Genomic DNA, 18,115 nt, shown 5'->3' on the forward strand with positions numbered 1-18,115 from the left:
TCACCTCAATAGTTTTACTGTAAAAGGGAAGTTTGAACAACAAAAACCAAAAAAAGAAAAAAAAAGAATAAAAAAGAATAAAAAACTTCAAAAGTTGACAAGAAGGCTGGAGAGTGACTGGGGGGTGAGTTGGAACAGAGAACTGGTAGCGGGCGGCGGCGGGGGGGGGGGGCGCTTTCGGGCTGAGCTGGATCTCATGAAGCCAAGGGGAAGGGTAGGGAGACAGCTGGGTCGGAGGGGGGAGGTGGGCAGTACGTGGGGAAGGGGTAATGGGCTGGGTGAGAGGGCCGAGGCAGGGGAGGGAGAGATTGCCGATACATCCGGTGGGGATGCACGTGGACGCGCGTTCACGCGTGTCTGTTGCTAAACCAAAGCACCAGAGACAAGGCAAGTGGCGGTCAGAGACAAAGTGGACCAAACACGTTCGCAGGTTCGGGTCTCCCTGCCTACCCTCCCTGCCCAAGGCACCTGTGACTTGGGGAGTTTTGCCATTGGGGACCAGTGTGGGGAGAAGCGCCGTGTGAGTACCCGCAAGACGCAGGGCCCCGGGCGTCACGCTGCCCGCCCCCCCCCCCCCCCGGCTCCCTGCGTACCCATCACCCGGGCTCTTCTCCCCCCAAAACCCCTGGTGCCCAGCCCCCTGGACTCAGCCCCATTCTCCGACCACAAAAGCAGCCTGTCAGGAGCATGGCTGGAGCCGGTCGGCAGGGGTCACAACCTCTGCCCCGCCCGCCCCTCCCCTGACTTTAGGTGCCCTCCCGCTGTCTCCCATCTGCCTGGAGGTCAAGGGGTCCTCCTGCCCGGCTCTGTCCAACGGGACCCCTGCCCCTCCTCCTGTTTGAGCAGGATGCCTGGGTCCTGAGAGGCGCAGGTGCTCTGGGAGGGGAGTCGAAAACTGAGGCCAGGTGCTGGACTGTCTGGAATTCACTCCTGTCTTCTGAGCCCCGCACTGGAGAAGCCCGAGGTGGGGAGGCTCGAGGGGGGTGGAAAGGCTGGTCCCTGCCCCTTAGTGGGGGTTGGTGGTCATGGCAACATCCCCTTCTCCACACAATGGGAAGCCCCCCTCAGCCTCCCGCGTGGATGGAGCCGACAGCCCCATCGCTGGCTATCAGCCTCAGGGACTTGGCAACCGTCACCATGGCAACCCAGAGCCCAGCAACAGGGCCCAGTGTGAAAGGGAGGGGTCCCAGACCGGGGCAGGGCTGTGTGTGTGAGGGGGGCAAGGGAGCCGAGGGAGGGCCCCCCCCTGCACCACACACACACACGCGCGCGCACGCACGCACACACACACACACACACACACACACATCTAGAGACACAGGTGGAGGAAAGAGAAGTGGGGATAAATACTCTGACGAACACCTCGCCCAAGCAGCCAAGACATCATAACGTGCTGAGAGACAGGAAGACACCTGGGGACAGATGCACAGCTGGGGAGAGGAGCAGCACGTTCAGCACCACCCCCTGAAGTACACCCCCTCGCCACTCTGGCATCCGCGGACTCCCCCCTGCACGCACGCCCGTTAACAACACGAGACCTGCCGCCTGCCCCACGCGTGGCGGCTTGTGCGTCTTCCGAGCGATTTGAAAGCACTGGTGACTTCCACACGGAACGACACATGCCGTCCTGTCCTCTTTCCGGGTACAAGTACGCAAACATGCTCCCCGGGCGATAACCACAATAAAGCCAGGAGAGGGGAGGGAAGACGTTCGTTTTCTGTTTTTTGGTTTTTTGTTTTTTGTTTTTTTCATTCACTTATCCACTCAGCATCACGTAAAGTGTCTATTTGGTCCCAGGCACGGTCTCGGGCACTGAGACTATAGATTAAATAAAGTCCCTGCTTTCACAAAGTCCGCATCCTGGTGGGGAACAACATAGTAACATCTCCGGGCAGTGACAAGCGGTGTAAACAAAACGGAGTAACAGCATGAAGAGGATAGAGATTCGCAGGGAAGATGCTTTAGGAGGTCAGGAAGGTCCCTCTGAAGAGGTGACCTTTGAGTCAGACCTTGAGTGAGGTGGGGGAAGGGCACGCCCCGGCGGAGGGAACAGCAAATGCAAAGGGTAGAGGTGAACTTGGGACATGTTTGGGAACATCCACAGCCTTGTGGATGTTCCAGATGTGTCCTGTCCTTCCCCAGCCTCAGCCTGGCGGGGAGCAAGTCACGTAGGGTCTAGAATCCACATGCAGGAAGCTGGTCTAATTCGGTATGCCCCCCCTTTTGTTTCTTGGGCGTGCGGTGTGTTTTCCTCCAGTAGAGTTTAAGCACTGGGTGGGCAAGGATGATGCTCTGAGCTTTTGTGGGGGGTTGGGGGACCGCTGCTCGTAAAGGGTCCAGAGCAGGCAGGCAGGGAGGAACTAAAGGGACTGAGAGGCTGGAGACCATGGATTGTGAAGCTGTCCCCACCCCTGTCCCAAACAGCAGAGGCTGTCCTGGCTGGGGGCTCACACTCTGCAGTATGTAAATTAGGTTGAGGTGTGTGTGTGTGTGTGTGTGTGTGTGTGTGGTTTATGGTGGGGGTTTTCAGGAAAGAGCTGTGGTGGGAATTTCTGATGGGGAATGGTTGACATCATAAGTGGGATATCAGTTAGAAAGAAAAATGGAGTTTCCTAAGGGGCTATATGGGGAATCAGGAACATAGGGCGCACCCCCCCTCCCCCTGCCCCCCCTGCCCCCCCCCCCCCCCCCCCCGCCTCCCGGGAAAGTTTCAAGATCGGGCTGGGAGAAATGTGGCGGGCTGGGATACGCTCAGAGAGTGGGGCGGGGGGGGGGGGGAGTCTGAAGAGGAGCGAAAACCGGGCAGGAGGAGAGAGGTCAGAAAGGTGGCAGGGAAGGTGGGGTCCTGAAACGAGTTCTGAGGGCACCGGGTCTGAGGAACCCCCCGACTCCCGCGGTGGATTGAAGCATCTGGGGTCCTGGTTCCCCCTCTTCCCCCGGTTGCCCTCAGAAGCCCAGGCATCAGCTCCCTGCAGCCCCAGTGCTGGCGGTGAGACTGAGCAGCCTTGGGGGGCGGCAGCTGGTGAGTGGGGAGGAATCTGTGTGCTCAGCAAACAGCAACCTCCTTGGTGCCCTGGTGGCTGCCTCCTCCCTCATCAATCAGCCCCAGCCAAATGTCCTAGTATTCCCACCACCCCAAGGGGACTGGGGCTGGGCCAGGGTCCCCAGGGGAGTGAGATGGGGATGGGTGGGGGGACGTGGGGGTGGCGCCTGGCTCCCCATCTCTTGGCCTCTGTTCTCTCCTCTTCTGGAAGCTCTCAGCCCTTCGTGTCCCGGAACGACTCTCTCCTGGCCCCTACCATTGTGAGGGCATCAGCTACAAATCACCTGTGGGGGTCTGCTGGGGGACAAGGGGGGAAGAGGGATGAGTCAGGGCTGGAGAGAAATCTACTCTGGTTCTCACGGGACCGGCCCAGGGCACAGTCAGCAGGAGGCTGCTGGCACAGAGGCCCGGTTCCCCCACGCTGGCCTCTCCATCCCTGACGGATGCTCCGGACAACAGGCCGGGACCCTGACTCCCTGAATGTCCTTGCTTCCCACCTTCTCCCAGCCCCCATTCCCTACTTCCCGCCAAGATCCAGAGGTCCGGCCCCCAGCTCACCCCAAATCTGCTGCTCCCCACTGGGGACTGAGGCCTCTAGACCTTAGCCTGTGGCTCTCTCCCCCTCCTCAGCCCTTGCTCCCCTCGGGGACCCAGGCGTCCTGCCCGCTCTTTTCACCATAACAACCATTCTTTTGGAGTTGCTTAAGACTTTAATATCATTTCATTAAGTCAGCTAGTTAGAGAAGGTTGGGGGCACAAAGAGACCGGGGTGGGCAAAGGACGGCCAAGGTAGGGGGGAAGCAAGGAAAGAGTCCCCCTCTCTCCGTGGAGATGGCTCTGAGACATCAAATATTGACAGTGAGAGAACAGAACTTATTAAATCTGGGACAGGGGTGTGTGTAGCTGTGGGAATGGCCGGATGCCTGGGTTCTGAGGGTAATGAAGGTCTGGGGGGGGAGGGGAAGGCCTGGCTGAGGCTGGGGGGTGCGGCAAGAGTAAGGGGCTTGTGGGCACAACCCTCCAGTCCCTCTCCTTTGGGAGGTATTGAGTCTCGGTACCCTGGCCGTGTGTCTCAGCTGTCCCCTTCATTCCCCCAGGGACAGGACCCCCCCTCACAGCTGTGGTTGGCTCCCCTTCATCCCTCCCCCCACCTCCACCTCTGTTGATGAGCTTTCGGCAGCGTTTAATCGGATTGAGCAGTAATTAGCAAAGCGAGATGTTTGATTACCTATTTAGCATAATGGAGGGGGCTGGGATCCCTAGGTACAGCCAAGGTTGGAGGGGGGGCAGGCAGAAAAGAAACGGGGTCTACACTGCATTCTTTTCCCCAGGGAGCCAGGAGCCCTGCCTAGAAGACTCCCCACCCAATGCCTCCCCTCAAATCTTCACTCCTTGGGGACTTTTCCCTGGGGGATCTGGCCAATCATGCCACCTCTCTCTGCCACCCGCTGCCTCTTTGGTTAGGGGATCTATCACCCACTTAGCCCTACCCGCTGCGCAGCTGGCTAGGGGTGTGGCAGGACCCCTCACTACTTCAATCCTGGCTTTCAGCCGAGACTCCGGCCCAGGCAGGGGGCCAGCAGAGCCCAGGAACCTACCTCCAGGATAGCAGGGGTGGGGAGTGCCCAGGCCAGGGGCTACCAATGCTGGAGATTAGGATAGGTGGGGTGCAGACATTAGGATAGGTGTGGATTAACCCAAGGGCCCTTCAGGAGTCCCCGAGACGGCCTTGTAGCGGTGGACGGGCAGAACGAGATCTGTCAGGTGTGAACGGCAACCAGAAAAAGGGGGAACTGAGGTCCCAGCTTCTCCCCCCTCCGCATCCGGCAAAGAAAATGTCATCAATTTAGCTCCTCATGGAAATGTAATCAGTGGGCTCGCTGCTGGCTTTGTCTTAATTAGGCACTATTGATGGAAGCAGGGAGGGTGCCTACCCATTCCCCTGACTCAGCCTCCCCCCCTAGATCTCCGAGGCCTCCTTCCAGCTTCTGGCGCCGCAGGTACGGCCCGGGCTTCCAGGCGCCCCCTCCGCGGCCCCGGCCCGCAGCGCCCCCTAGCAGCGGCTGAGGTCTGCCCCCCCCATGGCACACCCCTCTCCTCTGGCTTCCCCAGGACTCAGCCTTTGTTCTCACGGAAAGCCGAGCCCCTCCCCGGCCCGGTCACCTTCCCCAGGGAGTCCCCGCCTCCCGTTCCCCCCAAAACGGGCGACGCTTCCCAGAGCCGATCCTCAGGTTCCAAAGACTCCAGTTCCGTTCTTCCCTCCCCTCCCCCGCCCCGCGCCGCCAGGCGCTCCGAGACCCCAGTCCGAGCTCAGACGAGGGAAACCAGCGGGAGGGCAGGGGTGCTCCAGCCCCGGTTTTTCCCCCGGACCCAGCTGCAGCCGCGGCTGCCTCGAAATCCTGGAGCGCCTTCTAGAGCGTCCACGAGCCCCGCAGGCGGGACGCCGGGCGCCACCTGCTGGACGCGCTCGGGAGCGCGCCCGCAGACCGGGGCGCGGGGTCGGTGCGGGGGCTCCGCCGGCGCTCTCGCCGTCCCGCGGGAGGGTGGCTCGTGGCCTCAGCCTCGGCCCTTCCAGACTGTCCTCGGGCCGAACCCCGCCTCCTCCGGCCTGCCGGCCACGGTGGCTCTCGCCGGCTCGCCGGGCCCTCTGGCCCCCGCTCCCCGCGGGGCGCACGCGGGCCGGGGCGGGCTGCCGAGCGGCGGAGCGGAGCTGCCCTGCGCCTGCGCCGAGGACGCCGGGCTCGCGGGCACGCGCCCGGGCCGCTCACCAGTCCCTGCCCGTGGTTGCCTTGGCGACGCGTGCAGGCGCGGGCGGGAGCGGGCCTCTCGGGGCAACTTCCCAGACGGAGCGGCCGGTCCGTCGGCCTAGGGAGGACGGGGTCGGCGTAGTGAGGTGTGTGTCGCGGGCGAAGAGGAGGAGGGGAGACGGGGGAAGCTTCGGGGAGAAGGGGCAGCTGTGGGGGAGGGGAGGGCGGCCGTGTCCGGGGAGAAGGGGGCAGGGGGGGTGGAGAAAGGGCAGTTGTGGGGGAGGGGAGAAGAAGGGGCGGTTGGGGTTGAGACGGAGCAGCGGGGGGGGGGGGGGGGAGGCAGTTGTGACCGTGGGGTGAGGAAGCCCCTGCAAGGGCAGGTTTGTCGACGACAGGCAGCCACTTTGAGGACATGGCCGCTGGTCCCCTGCGTCCTTCCTGAGTGACGGCGAGAGCCCTCAGGCTGCTGGAGCGGCCCCTCCTGGGGTCCGCCCTGGCGGATCTCGGGGTGAGCCCCTGGGGAGGGTGCTCCCGGCCTCGCCCGAGGACGCCCCCACCTTACCCCCGGGAGGCTCCAGCCGCAGGCCGCTTCTCTGGAGGCCCCTGACTGGGCTGCGGTTGGTTTTATCGATGCGTTGGCCTAACAGAACGCTTCTCCTTGGAGCAAAGCACGCATCCTTCAAGTCTGAAACTCATAACCTGTGATCAATGCCTGTGGCAGCCACAGGTGGCTGTCGGGCTGGAGCCGGAAGGCCCGGCCAATCACACAGTGCCCCTGGGCCGCTGCAAGCCCGCCGCGAACTCCCCTGCTTCCGCCCGAGAGGCCTTCCTCCTGCCCCATTTTCTTCTCCCCCCCCCACACAATTGGAAATTCCGTGTCGGGTGACTTTTCTCCTTCCTTCTGCCAGTCTGTTCTCGGCCTTAGGAGTCAAATGAGGTTGGGCTTCACTGTGGCCTAGTTCAGGGTTCCTCAGTCAACTATGCGAAGAGATCTTTTCAGCACCCACAAAACGGAGTTCCTACACCCCCCCCCCCCCAGCAATGAAAACCTAAAGAGATGTGTTGCAAATACTGTTTCTCTTTTTCTTTATATGTTTTGAGAGACAGCACGTGAGCAAGGGAGGGGCAGAGAGAGCGAGGGAGACCGAGAATCTCAAGCAGGCTCCTTGCTGTCAGCACGGAGCCCGACTCGGGGCTTGAACTCGCTCACGGGAGATCATGACCTGAGTTGGATGCTTAACCCACTGAACCACCCAGGCGACCCGCAAATACTGCATTTCTTTGTTTAAGGGGGTGGCACATTTTAGCGTGGGTAGGAGGAGAATTTTGCACGTTTCCCCCCCCCCCCCCCTCCTTGCTGGGGGTATCTCAGGAGGAAAGGAGGGTTGGAGGAGAATCATCTTGGTTTGCTTCGGTGACTTGATATCATGACAAGGGATGGGGGGACGGCCTTCCCCTCCCGGGGCCTTCTCTCCACCCATGGCCCGGAGGGGTAAAGTGGCTGAAGGTGTGTGTGACCACGCCTGGGTGGTTGATGGAGCAGGGTGAGGTATCCCCAGATATGAATATGATATGGGGAGGGGGTCTCAGTTTGTGAATTCAAAAGGGACCGCGTGTACAGAGGGGGGGATGGGCTGGGAGGCGTGGATCCGGTTGCGGACCCCCAGCTGCCCGTGTGTCCGCAGGTGTTGCCCACGCCATGTCCGGCAAAGAAGAGAAGCAGAGACTGAGTGGCCAGGGAAGCGCCAGCCGTGGTGCCCGCCAAAGAGCCTCCGAGGCCACCGTGGCCTCGAAGCCTGGGGACGCCGCCCTGCCTCCCCAGCCGGAGTCCGATTCCTTCAAGGAGGAGCTTGGTGGGTATACGCTGGGGAGGAGCTCGGAGGCAGAATGTGTGTCTTCAAAGAGGGTCTGAGGGTTATGGGGGGGTTGAGTGGAGTGTCAGGCCTGATGCTGGGCTCCTGTCTCTGTGTTTTCCTCCTGGCCAGCCTTGTCCTGTTCTTTCCCTCCTCACAGTAACCCCCCCCCCGCCCCCAACCCCCAACCACCCAGTGACCCCGGAGCTCACTAGCCGGTCCTTTCTTTCTCCTAGCCTCTTCTTCCTCCTCACTTCCAGTGTTCCAGGTTGCTCCGACCACACCGCCGAGGGTTTGGTCTCTTCCTTTTTCCCATCTTCACCCTGGGTGGCAAAACAAATAATGTTTTTCTTCCATTAAGCCCATCACCATGGAGACTCAGCCTGCTTCGCCGCCCTTTGAATCCTCAGTCTGAGCGCTGCTTTCTCCCATCTGTTCAAGGCTCTTGCGTCTCTGCCTTCATTTTGGCGGAGCCTTGGTAGACTCAGGAGGGTCAGGTTCAGGGCCACACACACAAAAAGAAGCCCCATGTCTAGATTGAGGGAGCAGAGAGTTTAAAGAGGCTGCCTCCTGCGGCTTTGATCTCAGGGATGCCTCTCCTGTGGGTTGGAAGGTTTTTTTTGGTAGCAGTTGCTGTCGCTGGGCCATGCCTTGGAGCTCTGGCCGGTGTAGATAGGACTGTGAACTAAGTATAGCCCCCACATTTTCCCACTGCAAGCAGCCTCTCAAGAAGGACAGAAATAGAATCCTCTTTTCATATGAACAGTGGTTAAGCATGGGTGTGGGAGAGAGGTCCAGGGTCCACAGGATACCTAGGATCCAGAGGTTAGAGACCAGCAAGATGTTTTGTTCTGAGTTCTCCCAGAAGCATTAAAAATGGAACCAGCTCCTGGAGGCTGGGCGCCTGGACCAGGGATGCGGCGGGAGCAGGAGGCGCAGCGAGGTTCAACCTGGAGACTCCTCCAGTGTGAGAAGGGAAGGAGATTCTCAGTGAAAGCCTTGACCATCCAATACAAAGAATCTATGACTCCCTTAGCTCTAAGGCTTTTTGTCGTTTGGTGGGGAGCTTTCCAGCTGACCCAGCAGAGGTTCAGAGGAGATGGGGACCTCCACAGCATCCCTGACACCCACAGTGATCCCTGTACTCTTGGGAGCTGGGGAGGGGATTGAGGTCTGTCCCTGCTGGAGACAGAGGGGCCGGCCATGGTCTGAATGTTTTGTCCCCCTCCCTCCCCCAATTCATACGTTGAAATCTTAACGCCTGATGTGATGTGATTAGCGGGTAGGGGCTTTGGGAGGTGCTCTGATCAGATCAGGAGGGTGGGACCATCATGGAGGGTGGGACCATCATGGATGGGATAAGTGCCTTGGGAAGGTGGTTCCAGAGAGATCTCTTCCCTCAGTCCTCCATATGAGGACATGGTGAGAAGTCTGTGACCCAGAGGAAGGGTCTCGGTGACCATGCTGCATCCTGGTTTAGGACTTGCAGCCTTCAGAAATGGGAGAGAGAAGTTTCTGCTGTTTAGAAGCCACCCAGTCTGTGCTGTTTTTTTTTTTTTTTTAATGTTTATTTTTGACACAGAGACAGAGCACGAACGGGGGAGGGTCAGAGAGAGAGGGAGACACAGAATCTGAAACAGGCTCCAGGCTCTGAGCTGTCAGCACAGAGCTGGACGTGGGGCTCGAACTCACGGACCGCGAAATCATGACCTGAGCTGAAGTCGGATGCCTAACCGACTGAGCCACCCAAGCGCCCCCCGTGCTGTTTTGTTATGGCAGATTGCAGGGGTAAAGGGCCTAAAACACACATTGGTAAAGGTGGGTAAGTGGGCAAACACCCTTTGGAGGTCTCTGTTGACAACCTTTGCTTCCTTAGGCGTTCCTCAATTCCCATTAAGAGGACAGGTTTATAATCCCATATTTATAGTTTTATTTGTTTGTTCATTTGTTTATTTTGAGAGAGCAGTTGTGCGTGTGTGTGCAACCAAGGAAGGGGCAGAGAGGGAGAGAGAGAATCCCAAGCAGGCTCCGAGCCGAGCAAGTACTCGATTGGGACTCCTCCGGACGCGGGACTCCATCCCGCATCTGTGAGATCGAGATCCGAGCCGAAATCAAGAGTTGGGTGCTTAACCGACTGAGCCACCCAGCTGCCCCCATATTGTAATTTTAATTATGTATGTATGTGTGTGTTTAATTTTTTTACGTTAAGAAATTTTTTTAATGTTTCTTTTTATTTTTGAGAGAGACAGAGCATGAGCGGGGGAGTAGCGGAGAGATAGGGAGACACAGAATCCGACACAGAATCCGAAGCAGGCTCCAGGCTCTGAGCTGTCAGTACAGAGCCCGACAAGGGGCTCAAACCTGGGAACAGTGAGATCATGACCTGGGCTGAAATTGGACGCTTAACCGACTGAGCGACCCGAGCTCCCCCATATTTGTAATTAAAAAAAAAAAAGAAAAAAAAAAGAAAAAGAAAAACTTTAAGGGCTAACCAGTTTTTTTCCCACAGAGTTTGGCATCCAAACTTATTTGGTGGTAATATATAAACCAGACTGGAACAAGAGTACTTACAGTCAATGTAAGCACTTAGTGTGTATTTTCGAATGTTTTCCTGCGGTGCTACTGACTTTAAGAGTTAGATTGTGGCGTGTTGGTCGAGAGTCTGCCGGAGGCGGTGGGGGGGGAGGGGGATCGTGTGTCATACTCCGTTGACAATTGTACATTCTGAAGTCTACGCGACCCCAAGGTTTTGGATAAGAGACTATAGACCTGTATTTCAGGCAAGTCAGGAAAAGTATAGGGAATAACAGAATGGACCCCCATGTACCCATCACCCAATGACGACCACATTGTGGCAGTGAGTCCTTCCATTTGCCACATCTCCCCCAGCCCCTCTCTCTTTCTCCAGATGCCACCGTTATCCTGAGTTGGTGTTTATCATCCTCAAGCTTGCTTTTTCTTTTTTTTTTTTTTAACGTTTATTTATTTTTGAGACAGAGAGAGACAGAGCATGAACAGGGGAGGGGCAGAGAGAGAGGGAGACACAGAATCTGAAGCAGGCTCCAGGCTCCGAGCTGTCAGCACAGAGCCTGACGCGGGGCTCGAGCTCCCGGTCCACCAGATCATGACCTGAACGGAAGTCAGCCACTTAACTGACCGAGCCACCCAGGCGCCCCCTCAAGCTTGCTAGTTACATTTTTACTGCACGTAGCCATGAACATCATATACCGGTATCATATCTCATGACTTGGATTTTATATATATAAATTGTGTTGTAGGAGACAAAACCGATATACTCTTTAAGCAATGTTTTTTTTTTTTTTTCTTTTTTGAGTTTATTCCTCCACTTGGAGAGTGCATGCGTGCAATCATGAGCGGGTGAGAGGCAGAGAGAGAATCCCAAGCAGGCTCCTTGCTGTCAGCACAGAGCTCTATGCGGGGCTCCATCCTACAAACCCGTGAGATCATGACCTGAGCCGAAATCAAGAGCCGGATGCTTAACTGACTGAGCCACCAGGAGCCCCCCCACCCCCCACTTACCCTTGAGGTTGCCTCAGTCTTCCTCCCCTTGGCCTTGGTTCCATCTGGCATCTTGAATGCTCTGAGCTGTCAGCACAAAGCCCGACACAGGACTCAAACCCACGAGCTATGAGATTATGACCTGAGCCAAAGTCGGATGCTTAAGCGACTGAGCCACCCAGGTGCTCCTAATTTTTTTTAATGTCTTGTTATTTACTTTTGAGAGAGAGACAGAGCACGAGTGGGGGAGAGCAGAGAGAGACAGAGACGGAATCCGAAGCAATTTACAGGCTCTGAGGTGTCAGCACAGAGCCCAGCGTGGGGCTTGAACGCATAAGCCATGAGATCATGACCCGAGCCGAAGTTAGACCCTTAACCTACTGAGCCACCCAGGTGCCCCAAAGTTCATCCCTTTGAGGCGCAATTCAGTGATTTTGGGTATATTCACAAAACTGTTTCAGCCATCACCACTATCTAATTTTAGAGCATTTGCATCCTGTTCCCCTCCCCCCTGCCCCGAGAAAGCTACTTGAAGCACCTTGAAAGATTGGCATCAGCTCACCCTATATCTTTACTTCTAATTGCATCAGATCCTGCTTTTTTATTTTTAATTAAAAAATTTTTTTGAAGCGTATTTATTTTGAGAGACAGAGTGAGCGGGGAGGGGCAGGGAGAGAGGGAGAGAGAGAATCCCAAGCAGGCTCCGCAGTGTCAGTGTGGAACCCGGTGCGGGGCTTGAACTCACAGACTGTGAGACCTGAGCCGAAACCAAGAGTCGGACACTTAACTACCCGTGCTACCCAGGCGCCCCCAGACCCCAGTCTTTTGGCAGCCGCTCCCCCTTCCCCTTGCCCCACAGATCCTGATAACTGCTAATCCACTTTCTGTCTGTATGGATTTGCCTGCTGTCCACATTTCACGTAAACGGATCCATACATACATTTTGTGACCGGTGTCTTACACCCAACATCATGTTTCTGAGCTTTGTCCCTGATGTAGCGTGGTACCTGACCTCCGTTCCCTTTTTTCTTTTAATGTTTGTTTATTTTTGAGAGAGAGCGCGTGCGTGCACGCGTGTGCTCATGTGAGTGGGGGAAGGCAGAGAGGGAGAGAGAGAGAATCCCAAGCAGGCTCCATACTGTAAGTGCAGAGCCTGATGGGGGGCTCGATCTCATGAACCATGAGATCATGACCTGAGCCAAGAGCAAGAGTTGGACAGACGCTCAACAGACCGAGCTGCCCCGGCACCCCACCTCCGATTTTTAATGTTTGTTTATTTTTGAGAGAGAGAGAGAGAGACAGAGCGTGCATAGGGGAGGGGCAGAGAGAGAGGGAGAGAGAGAATCCGAAGCAGGTTCCGGGCTCCGAGGTGTCAGCACAGAGCCCGACGCGGGGCTCGAACCCACGACCTGTGAGATCATGAGCTGAGCCGAAGTCGGCCGCTTAACCGACTGAGCCACCCAGGCGCCCCATGGAACGCCCTCATTTTTGAAATTTTGTTCTTCCCAGAGCCAACATCGGAGGAGCCCGAGGCACAGAAAGAATTGCCAGAGCCTGAGGCGGATGTGGTAAGTTAGGGATTTCCCTGAGCCAACTCTTCCTCCCCGGGAGCCAGTCAGTCCGAGGGTTAGCTGTAAAATGGAGGACGAGGAGTTCTCTCCAGTCTGTCGCTGGCGTCTACTCCCTCTCCACCGGGAGCCTGCTTGCCACAGATCCAGCTCGCTGAGTCACGAGAAAGTTCTCCGTGCCCCGCACCCCTCCAGAGGGACAGGGCTTTGCGCGAGGGACAGGGCTCTTCACTTTTCCTTCCTTGTGTCCCCGCCTTTTTTTGTTTGTTGATTTTTCAAATGTCTTTAATTTTTATTTTTCAGTGTTTGTTTATCGGAGAGAGAGGGACAGAGGGTGGGAGAGAGCGAGGGAGACACAGGTTCCGAAGCAGGCTTCAGGCTCCGAGCTGTCAGCACAGAGCCCGACGCGGGGCTTGAACTCGTGAACTATGAGATCGTGACCTGAGCTGACGTCAGATGCTCAACCGACTGAGCCACCCAGGCGCCCCGCCCCTTGTCTCCCCCGCCTTGAATCAAACCGGGACAGGCTCACCGTGTAAGGCCCAGCTGTGCTCGCTGTGGCTTCATGCCAAGAACGAGAACTCTCCGGGCCCGGGTGTTAGCAGCCGAGCACTGTGTGCTATATCCGTGCTATTTTTATTTGTACTTCTTTGATTTCAAGTGACACTGAACGGTTTTTTCATATTTTCAGTTTCTCTTTTTGCGACACGACACGTCCGTTTGCGTCCGTTTATTTCCTGGGGTGGTTGCGTTTTCCTCGTTGGTCCACCCTTGGCTCTACATGGGAGACATTTTAGAGCATGAAGTTTTCTCGACTTGGAAACTTCAGGTGAAGGAGATTCCTTCTCATCTTCCAGGAGCACTGGGAGAAGGACAGGGTGACTCCTCGCGTTTGTGCTCATGTCTTCCGGTTCCTTTAATTATTTAGAGGAGTTCTCCAGACTTTTTTTTTTTTTTTTTCTAGTCACCACTTACAATTTTTTTGCCGTCTAACTCGTGCGTTCTTTGGTGTTTCCCAGTCTTGTCTCTTCCCCTTCGTTCTCCCTCTCTGCTAATGCTAGTTTGCTTTTTTTTTTTTTTTTAAGTTTATTTACTTTGAAAGAGAGAGAGAGAGAGACAGAGAATGCACCCACAGGAGGGGCAGAGAACAAGGGAGAGACAGAGACAGGGTGGAGCCTGACTTGGGGCTCGAACCCACAAACCATAAGACGATGAACTGAGCCGAAATCAAGAGTCAGACACTTAACCGACTGAGCTGCCCAGGGGCCCCTGCCCGTTGGCTTTGCCTTGACGTCTCCTGTTCAGTGTCCCGGGCAGGCTGCACCCTTCTCCTTTTCCCAGCTCATCATCTTGGAGCCTGATGGCCTGCTTTAGGCTCATATCCCACAGGGTCCCTTGATTGAGTTTTACTCCGAGGTCGAGGATTGCTGGGCGAGGTGTCTTTGCAACCACAGGCATAAAGGAGATACCTTGGGAAGATCGTGTCCCCCATTTTCCTCTGTGGTCCGTTCTAGTTTCACTGGTTGAAGCAAGGGAATCTCACTGTCTGCTTTCTTCAGAAGCTTGAAACCCGTCATTCAGCTTATCTGCAGCCTTCCCTTCACCATCCTGGACCCGTCAGGCTTCTCGCCTCATGTCCTGTGTCCCCACGTGCGCTTGTGAATGGGGAAAGGACGTCTCCTGACGGCTGTACCTGCTTCGGCCCTCCGCTCCCCTCCCGTAGAAGCCCCTTTTCCTGTCCCGAGCCGTGCTGACAGGACTGGCGGGTGCGGAATGGACAGCGGAGCACGATGCCGGCCTGGAACACTTTGCCCGGGACCCTTCGGAACCCATCCTCACCATCTTCATCGACCCCTGTGTGGGGCTGACGCTGGAGCTGGGCATGCCTGTACAGGTGGGTGCTCGGCTCTCCCGGACCCCGAGGTGGTCGGCCGGGGAGCTGAGGGTTGGCGTCCCTCCATCATCTGAGTCTTACCTCCTGTGCCCAAGGTGTGTTGAGCCTCGTGGTGGGTCCGCTTGACGGTGGAATACAGAGGCATGAGGCAGGGTTTTGCTTTCGGTGATCTCGTGGTCTGGTGGGGGAGACAGACGTATAGAAACGATTCACAATGTGTTGGGATGCACGGGCAGAGCTTAATAGGAACTTTATGGGGACAGTACAGCCAGTGGGATGCTCGCAAGGCCTGGCGACAGAGGTGACATTCGAGCTGGAAAAGGTAAGTCCGATTTCATCGCGTCTGGGTGAGAGCTGTGTCGGCAGAGAACGCTTTATGGGCAAAGAAAAGAGCTGTGGGAGGCGATCCTGAAAAGGCGGGCTGGGGTCACTTCGCGGAGGGGCCTCGTGTTTATGCTGGAGAATTTGGCCTCCCTCCCGGAGGGAACTAGCACAGCCTTTCGTGGGTTAGAGAGAGAACGCTCTCAACCGTGTGGAAGACCCACGGGCGAGGGGTAAGCCACGGGTAGGGAGACGGTTAAAAGACGGGTAGAGAGAACGTTAGTGGTGGCATCTGGTCGTTGTTGTAAACCTCTTGTAACTTTTCTATATGTTCGAAGCCTTTGAAATAAAGTGTTGGAAAAGAGAAAGGCCTTTGCTTTGCTTTTATTGGCAGCACGTACACAAAACGATAACGATAATGGAGGTGAACATGGCCGTGCGCAGTGACACAATTTGGGAAATGTTCCAGATCAAACAAGAGCGAAAATAGCTTGCGGCTTTTTCCTGTACGTTGGCGTCAGGCAGCTACAAAACATCATGGAAAAAAAAAAAAAAAAAAAAAAAGATCTCATTCGTAAAAGGAAGAAGACTTTGCCAAAAATGTGTAGGATTTATATGAAAGAAAGCAAGTCTGTTGCAGGCCATGAAACCTTGAGAGAAGATTTGACTGAATAGCCATATCCTGTTTCTGGGTGGGAATCTTAATATTATAAAGATCCTTTATCTCAAAAGAAATGTACCATTTTAATGCAACTCCCATCACAGTGCCAAAGTCCCTAAATCCCTTACGTGAAGATTTAAAAATACATCCAGTCGGGACGCCTGGGTGGCTCAGTCGGTTGGGCATCCGACTTCAGCTCAGGTCATGCTCTCCTGGATCACGAGCTCGAGCCCCGCGTCGGGCTCTGTGCTGGCAGCTCGGAGCCTGGAGCCTGCTTCGGATTCTGTGTCTCCCTCTCTCTGCCCCTTCCCCCGCTCACGTTCTGTCTGTCTCTCAAAAATAAACATTAAAAAATATATATCCAGAAATATGCATGAAGAAGGAAAGTAATGTAGGGGAGTTGTGAATACGAAAATCTCTTCTAATTAAACTGAAGTAATTACAACAGAGCTGTACTGGGACAGGAATATACATTGATATGCAACATTAAAGACACCAAGTACAGACGCATATAGGTAAGCATTTTCTCTAAAAGGTGCATTTAAAATCTGTGGGGAAGAACAGACCCTTCGGTGAATAGAATTGGGAAATACAGAAAAATTTTCCATTAAAAATCTAACCAGCTGGGGAGAGCAGGGGGAAACAGGCAGATGTTGGTCAGGGGGCCCAAGGAGATCAAAAGCAGAGGCCACAAAGCAAAAAGACACACACGGGACTACATCACATCCAAAAGCTTCTGCACAGCAAAGCTTCTTCCATCAACAAAATGAAAAGGCAAACCTAAGGATTGGGAGAAAATACGTGTAAATCGTCTGATAAAAGGTTAATATCCAAAGTATATAAAGAACGCCTACAATCCGATAGCAAAAAGAACAGCCTGATCAAAAAATGAGCAGAGGGATTGAAGAGACATTTTTCCAAAGAGGACCCACAGATGGCCAACGCGTGTTTGAAAAGGTGCCTCCATATCATCAATGGGAGAAATGCAAGTGAAAAGCGCAGCGAGGTATCAGGTACCACCTGACACTCGTCAGAATGGCCATCGTCAAGTAGACTCCCAAGAGGCAACAAACGTTGGTGAAGACGTGCAGGAGAGGGAACCCTCGTGCACTGTTAGTGGGAATGTAGGTTGGTGCAGTCGCTCTGGAGAATGGGATGGACGTTCCTCAGAAAATTAAAAACAGAACTACCCGATGAAATCTGGCAATCCAGTTGTGGGTATCCATCCAAAGGAAACGAAGTCGCTGTCTCAAAAAGATACCTGTACCCCACGTTCGTTGCAGCATGATTTACAATAGCCAAGCTATGGGAGCAGCCTAAGTGTCCACCGATGGATGAATGGATAAAGAAAGTTCCACGTACACACGATGGAACAGTATTCAGCAGTGAGAAAGAAAAGAAGCCCGGGGCGCCTGAGTGGCTCAGTTGGTCAAGCAGCGGGCTCTTGATTTAGGCTCAGGTCATGATCTTGTGGTTCACGGCACTGAGCCCCGCATCAGGCTCCACACCGACAGTGCGTGGAGATGGTCTCTGATTCTCAGTTTTTTTCTCCTAAAAAAGTGAAAAACAGAAAGAAAGAAAAGAGAATCTTGCTACTTGCAATATCCTGGATGGAACTTGAGGGCATTATGCTGAAATAAGTCAGAGGAACATAAATACTGTATGATCTCACTCATGTGTGGAATCTAGGGGGGAAAACCCCCAAACTCACAGAAACAGAACAGATTGGCGGTTGCTAGAGTGAGGGGGTGGGCAGGTAGGGGACATGGTTGAAGGTGGTCAAAAGATACAAACCTCCAGTTTTAAGAGAAATCAGTTCTGGTGATATAATGTACAACACGGTGACTATAGTTAGCAATAGCATGTATTTGAAAGTTGCTAAGGGAGTCGATCTTAAAAAGTTCTCAAGATGAGACGGAAAAAATTGTAAGTGCGTGAGGTGATGGATGTTAACTAAACTTACCGTGATCATCACTTTACATATATCAAATCATGTACACATTAAACTAACAGTGTTATCGGTCAGTTATATCTCAATACAACTGGAGGGAAAGGGTACAGTTTCATTTATGCAAGGTGAATGGTTCTGGAGATCTATTAGCATGGTAACCACAGTTACCATGTGTGTGCACCTGCAGTTTGCTAAGAGGGTACGTCTTCAGTGTTCTCACTGCACACACACATGCACACGAGAAGAAAAAGAAAAAAATGGTACCTAATGAGATAGTGGATGTATTCATTCGGTTGATTATGGTGATGATTTCACAGTGTATACATGTATCAAAGCATCAGTTTGTATACCCTAAGTCTATACATTTTTATTTGTCAATTATGCCTCAAGAAAGAGAAAATTTATTTGGTATGCTGAAATACATTCTAAACGAGATTACAGCCTTAGTTGTATGCTTCTGGGTCAAGATGGCCAATTGAACTTCCTTAAAGAATTATTACTCTTAGGGTGCCTGGGTGGCTCAGTTGCTTAAGCGTCCGACTTTGACTCAGGTCATGA

The 18,115-nt window shown here is 54.5% G+C and overlaps 1 protein-coding gene across 6 annotated transcripts in view; it reads left to right on the forward strand.

Moving 5' to 3' along the window:
- Positions 1 to 5,855: 5,855 nt before the first annotated feature.
- Positions 5,856 to 18,115, forward strand: part of DNAH2 (dynein axonemal heavy chain 2) — a 92,530-nt gene continuing 80,270 nt past the window's right edge. For all 6 annotated transcript variants that reach the window (XR_007146729.1, XM_047832089.1, XM_047832091.1 and 3 more), the window contains exons 1-4: positions 5,856 to 5,936; positions 7,476 to 7,643; positions 12,672 to 12,730; positions 14,454 to 14,624. Coding sequence is in view for 5 of the 6 variants with exons in the window: in XM_047832089.1 (XP_047688045.1) it covers positions 7,490 to 7,643; positions 12,672 to 12,730; positions 14,454 to 14,624 (384 nt within the window). In the remaining variant the exon portion in view is untranslated. The remainder of the gene's footprint in view (positions 5,937 to 7,475; positions 7,644 to 12,671; positions 12,731 to 14,453; positions 14,625 to 18,115) is intronic.

Source organism: Prionailurus viverrinus, chromosome E1 (assembly GCF_022837055.1).
Source record: "Prionailurus viverrinus isolate Anna chromosome E1, UM_Priviv_1.0, whole genome shotgun sequence".
NCBI lineage: Eukaryota > Metazoa > Chordata > Mammalia > Carnivora > Felidae > Prionailurus > Prionailurus viverrinus.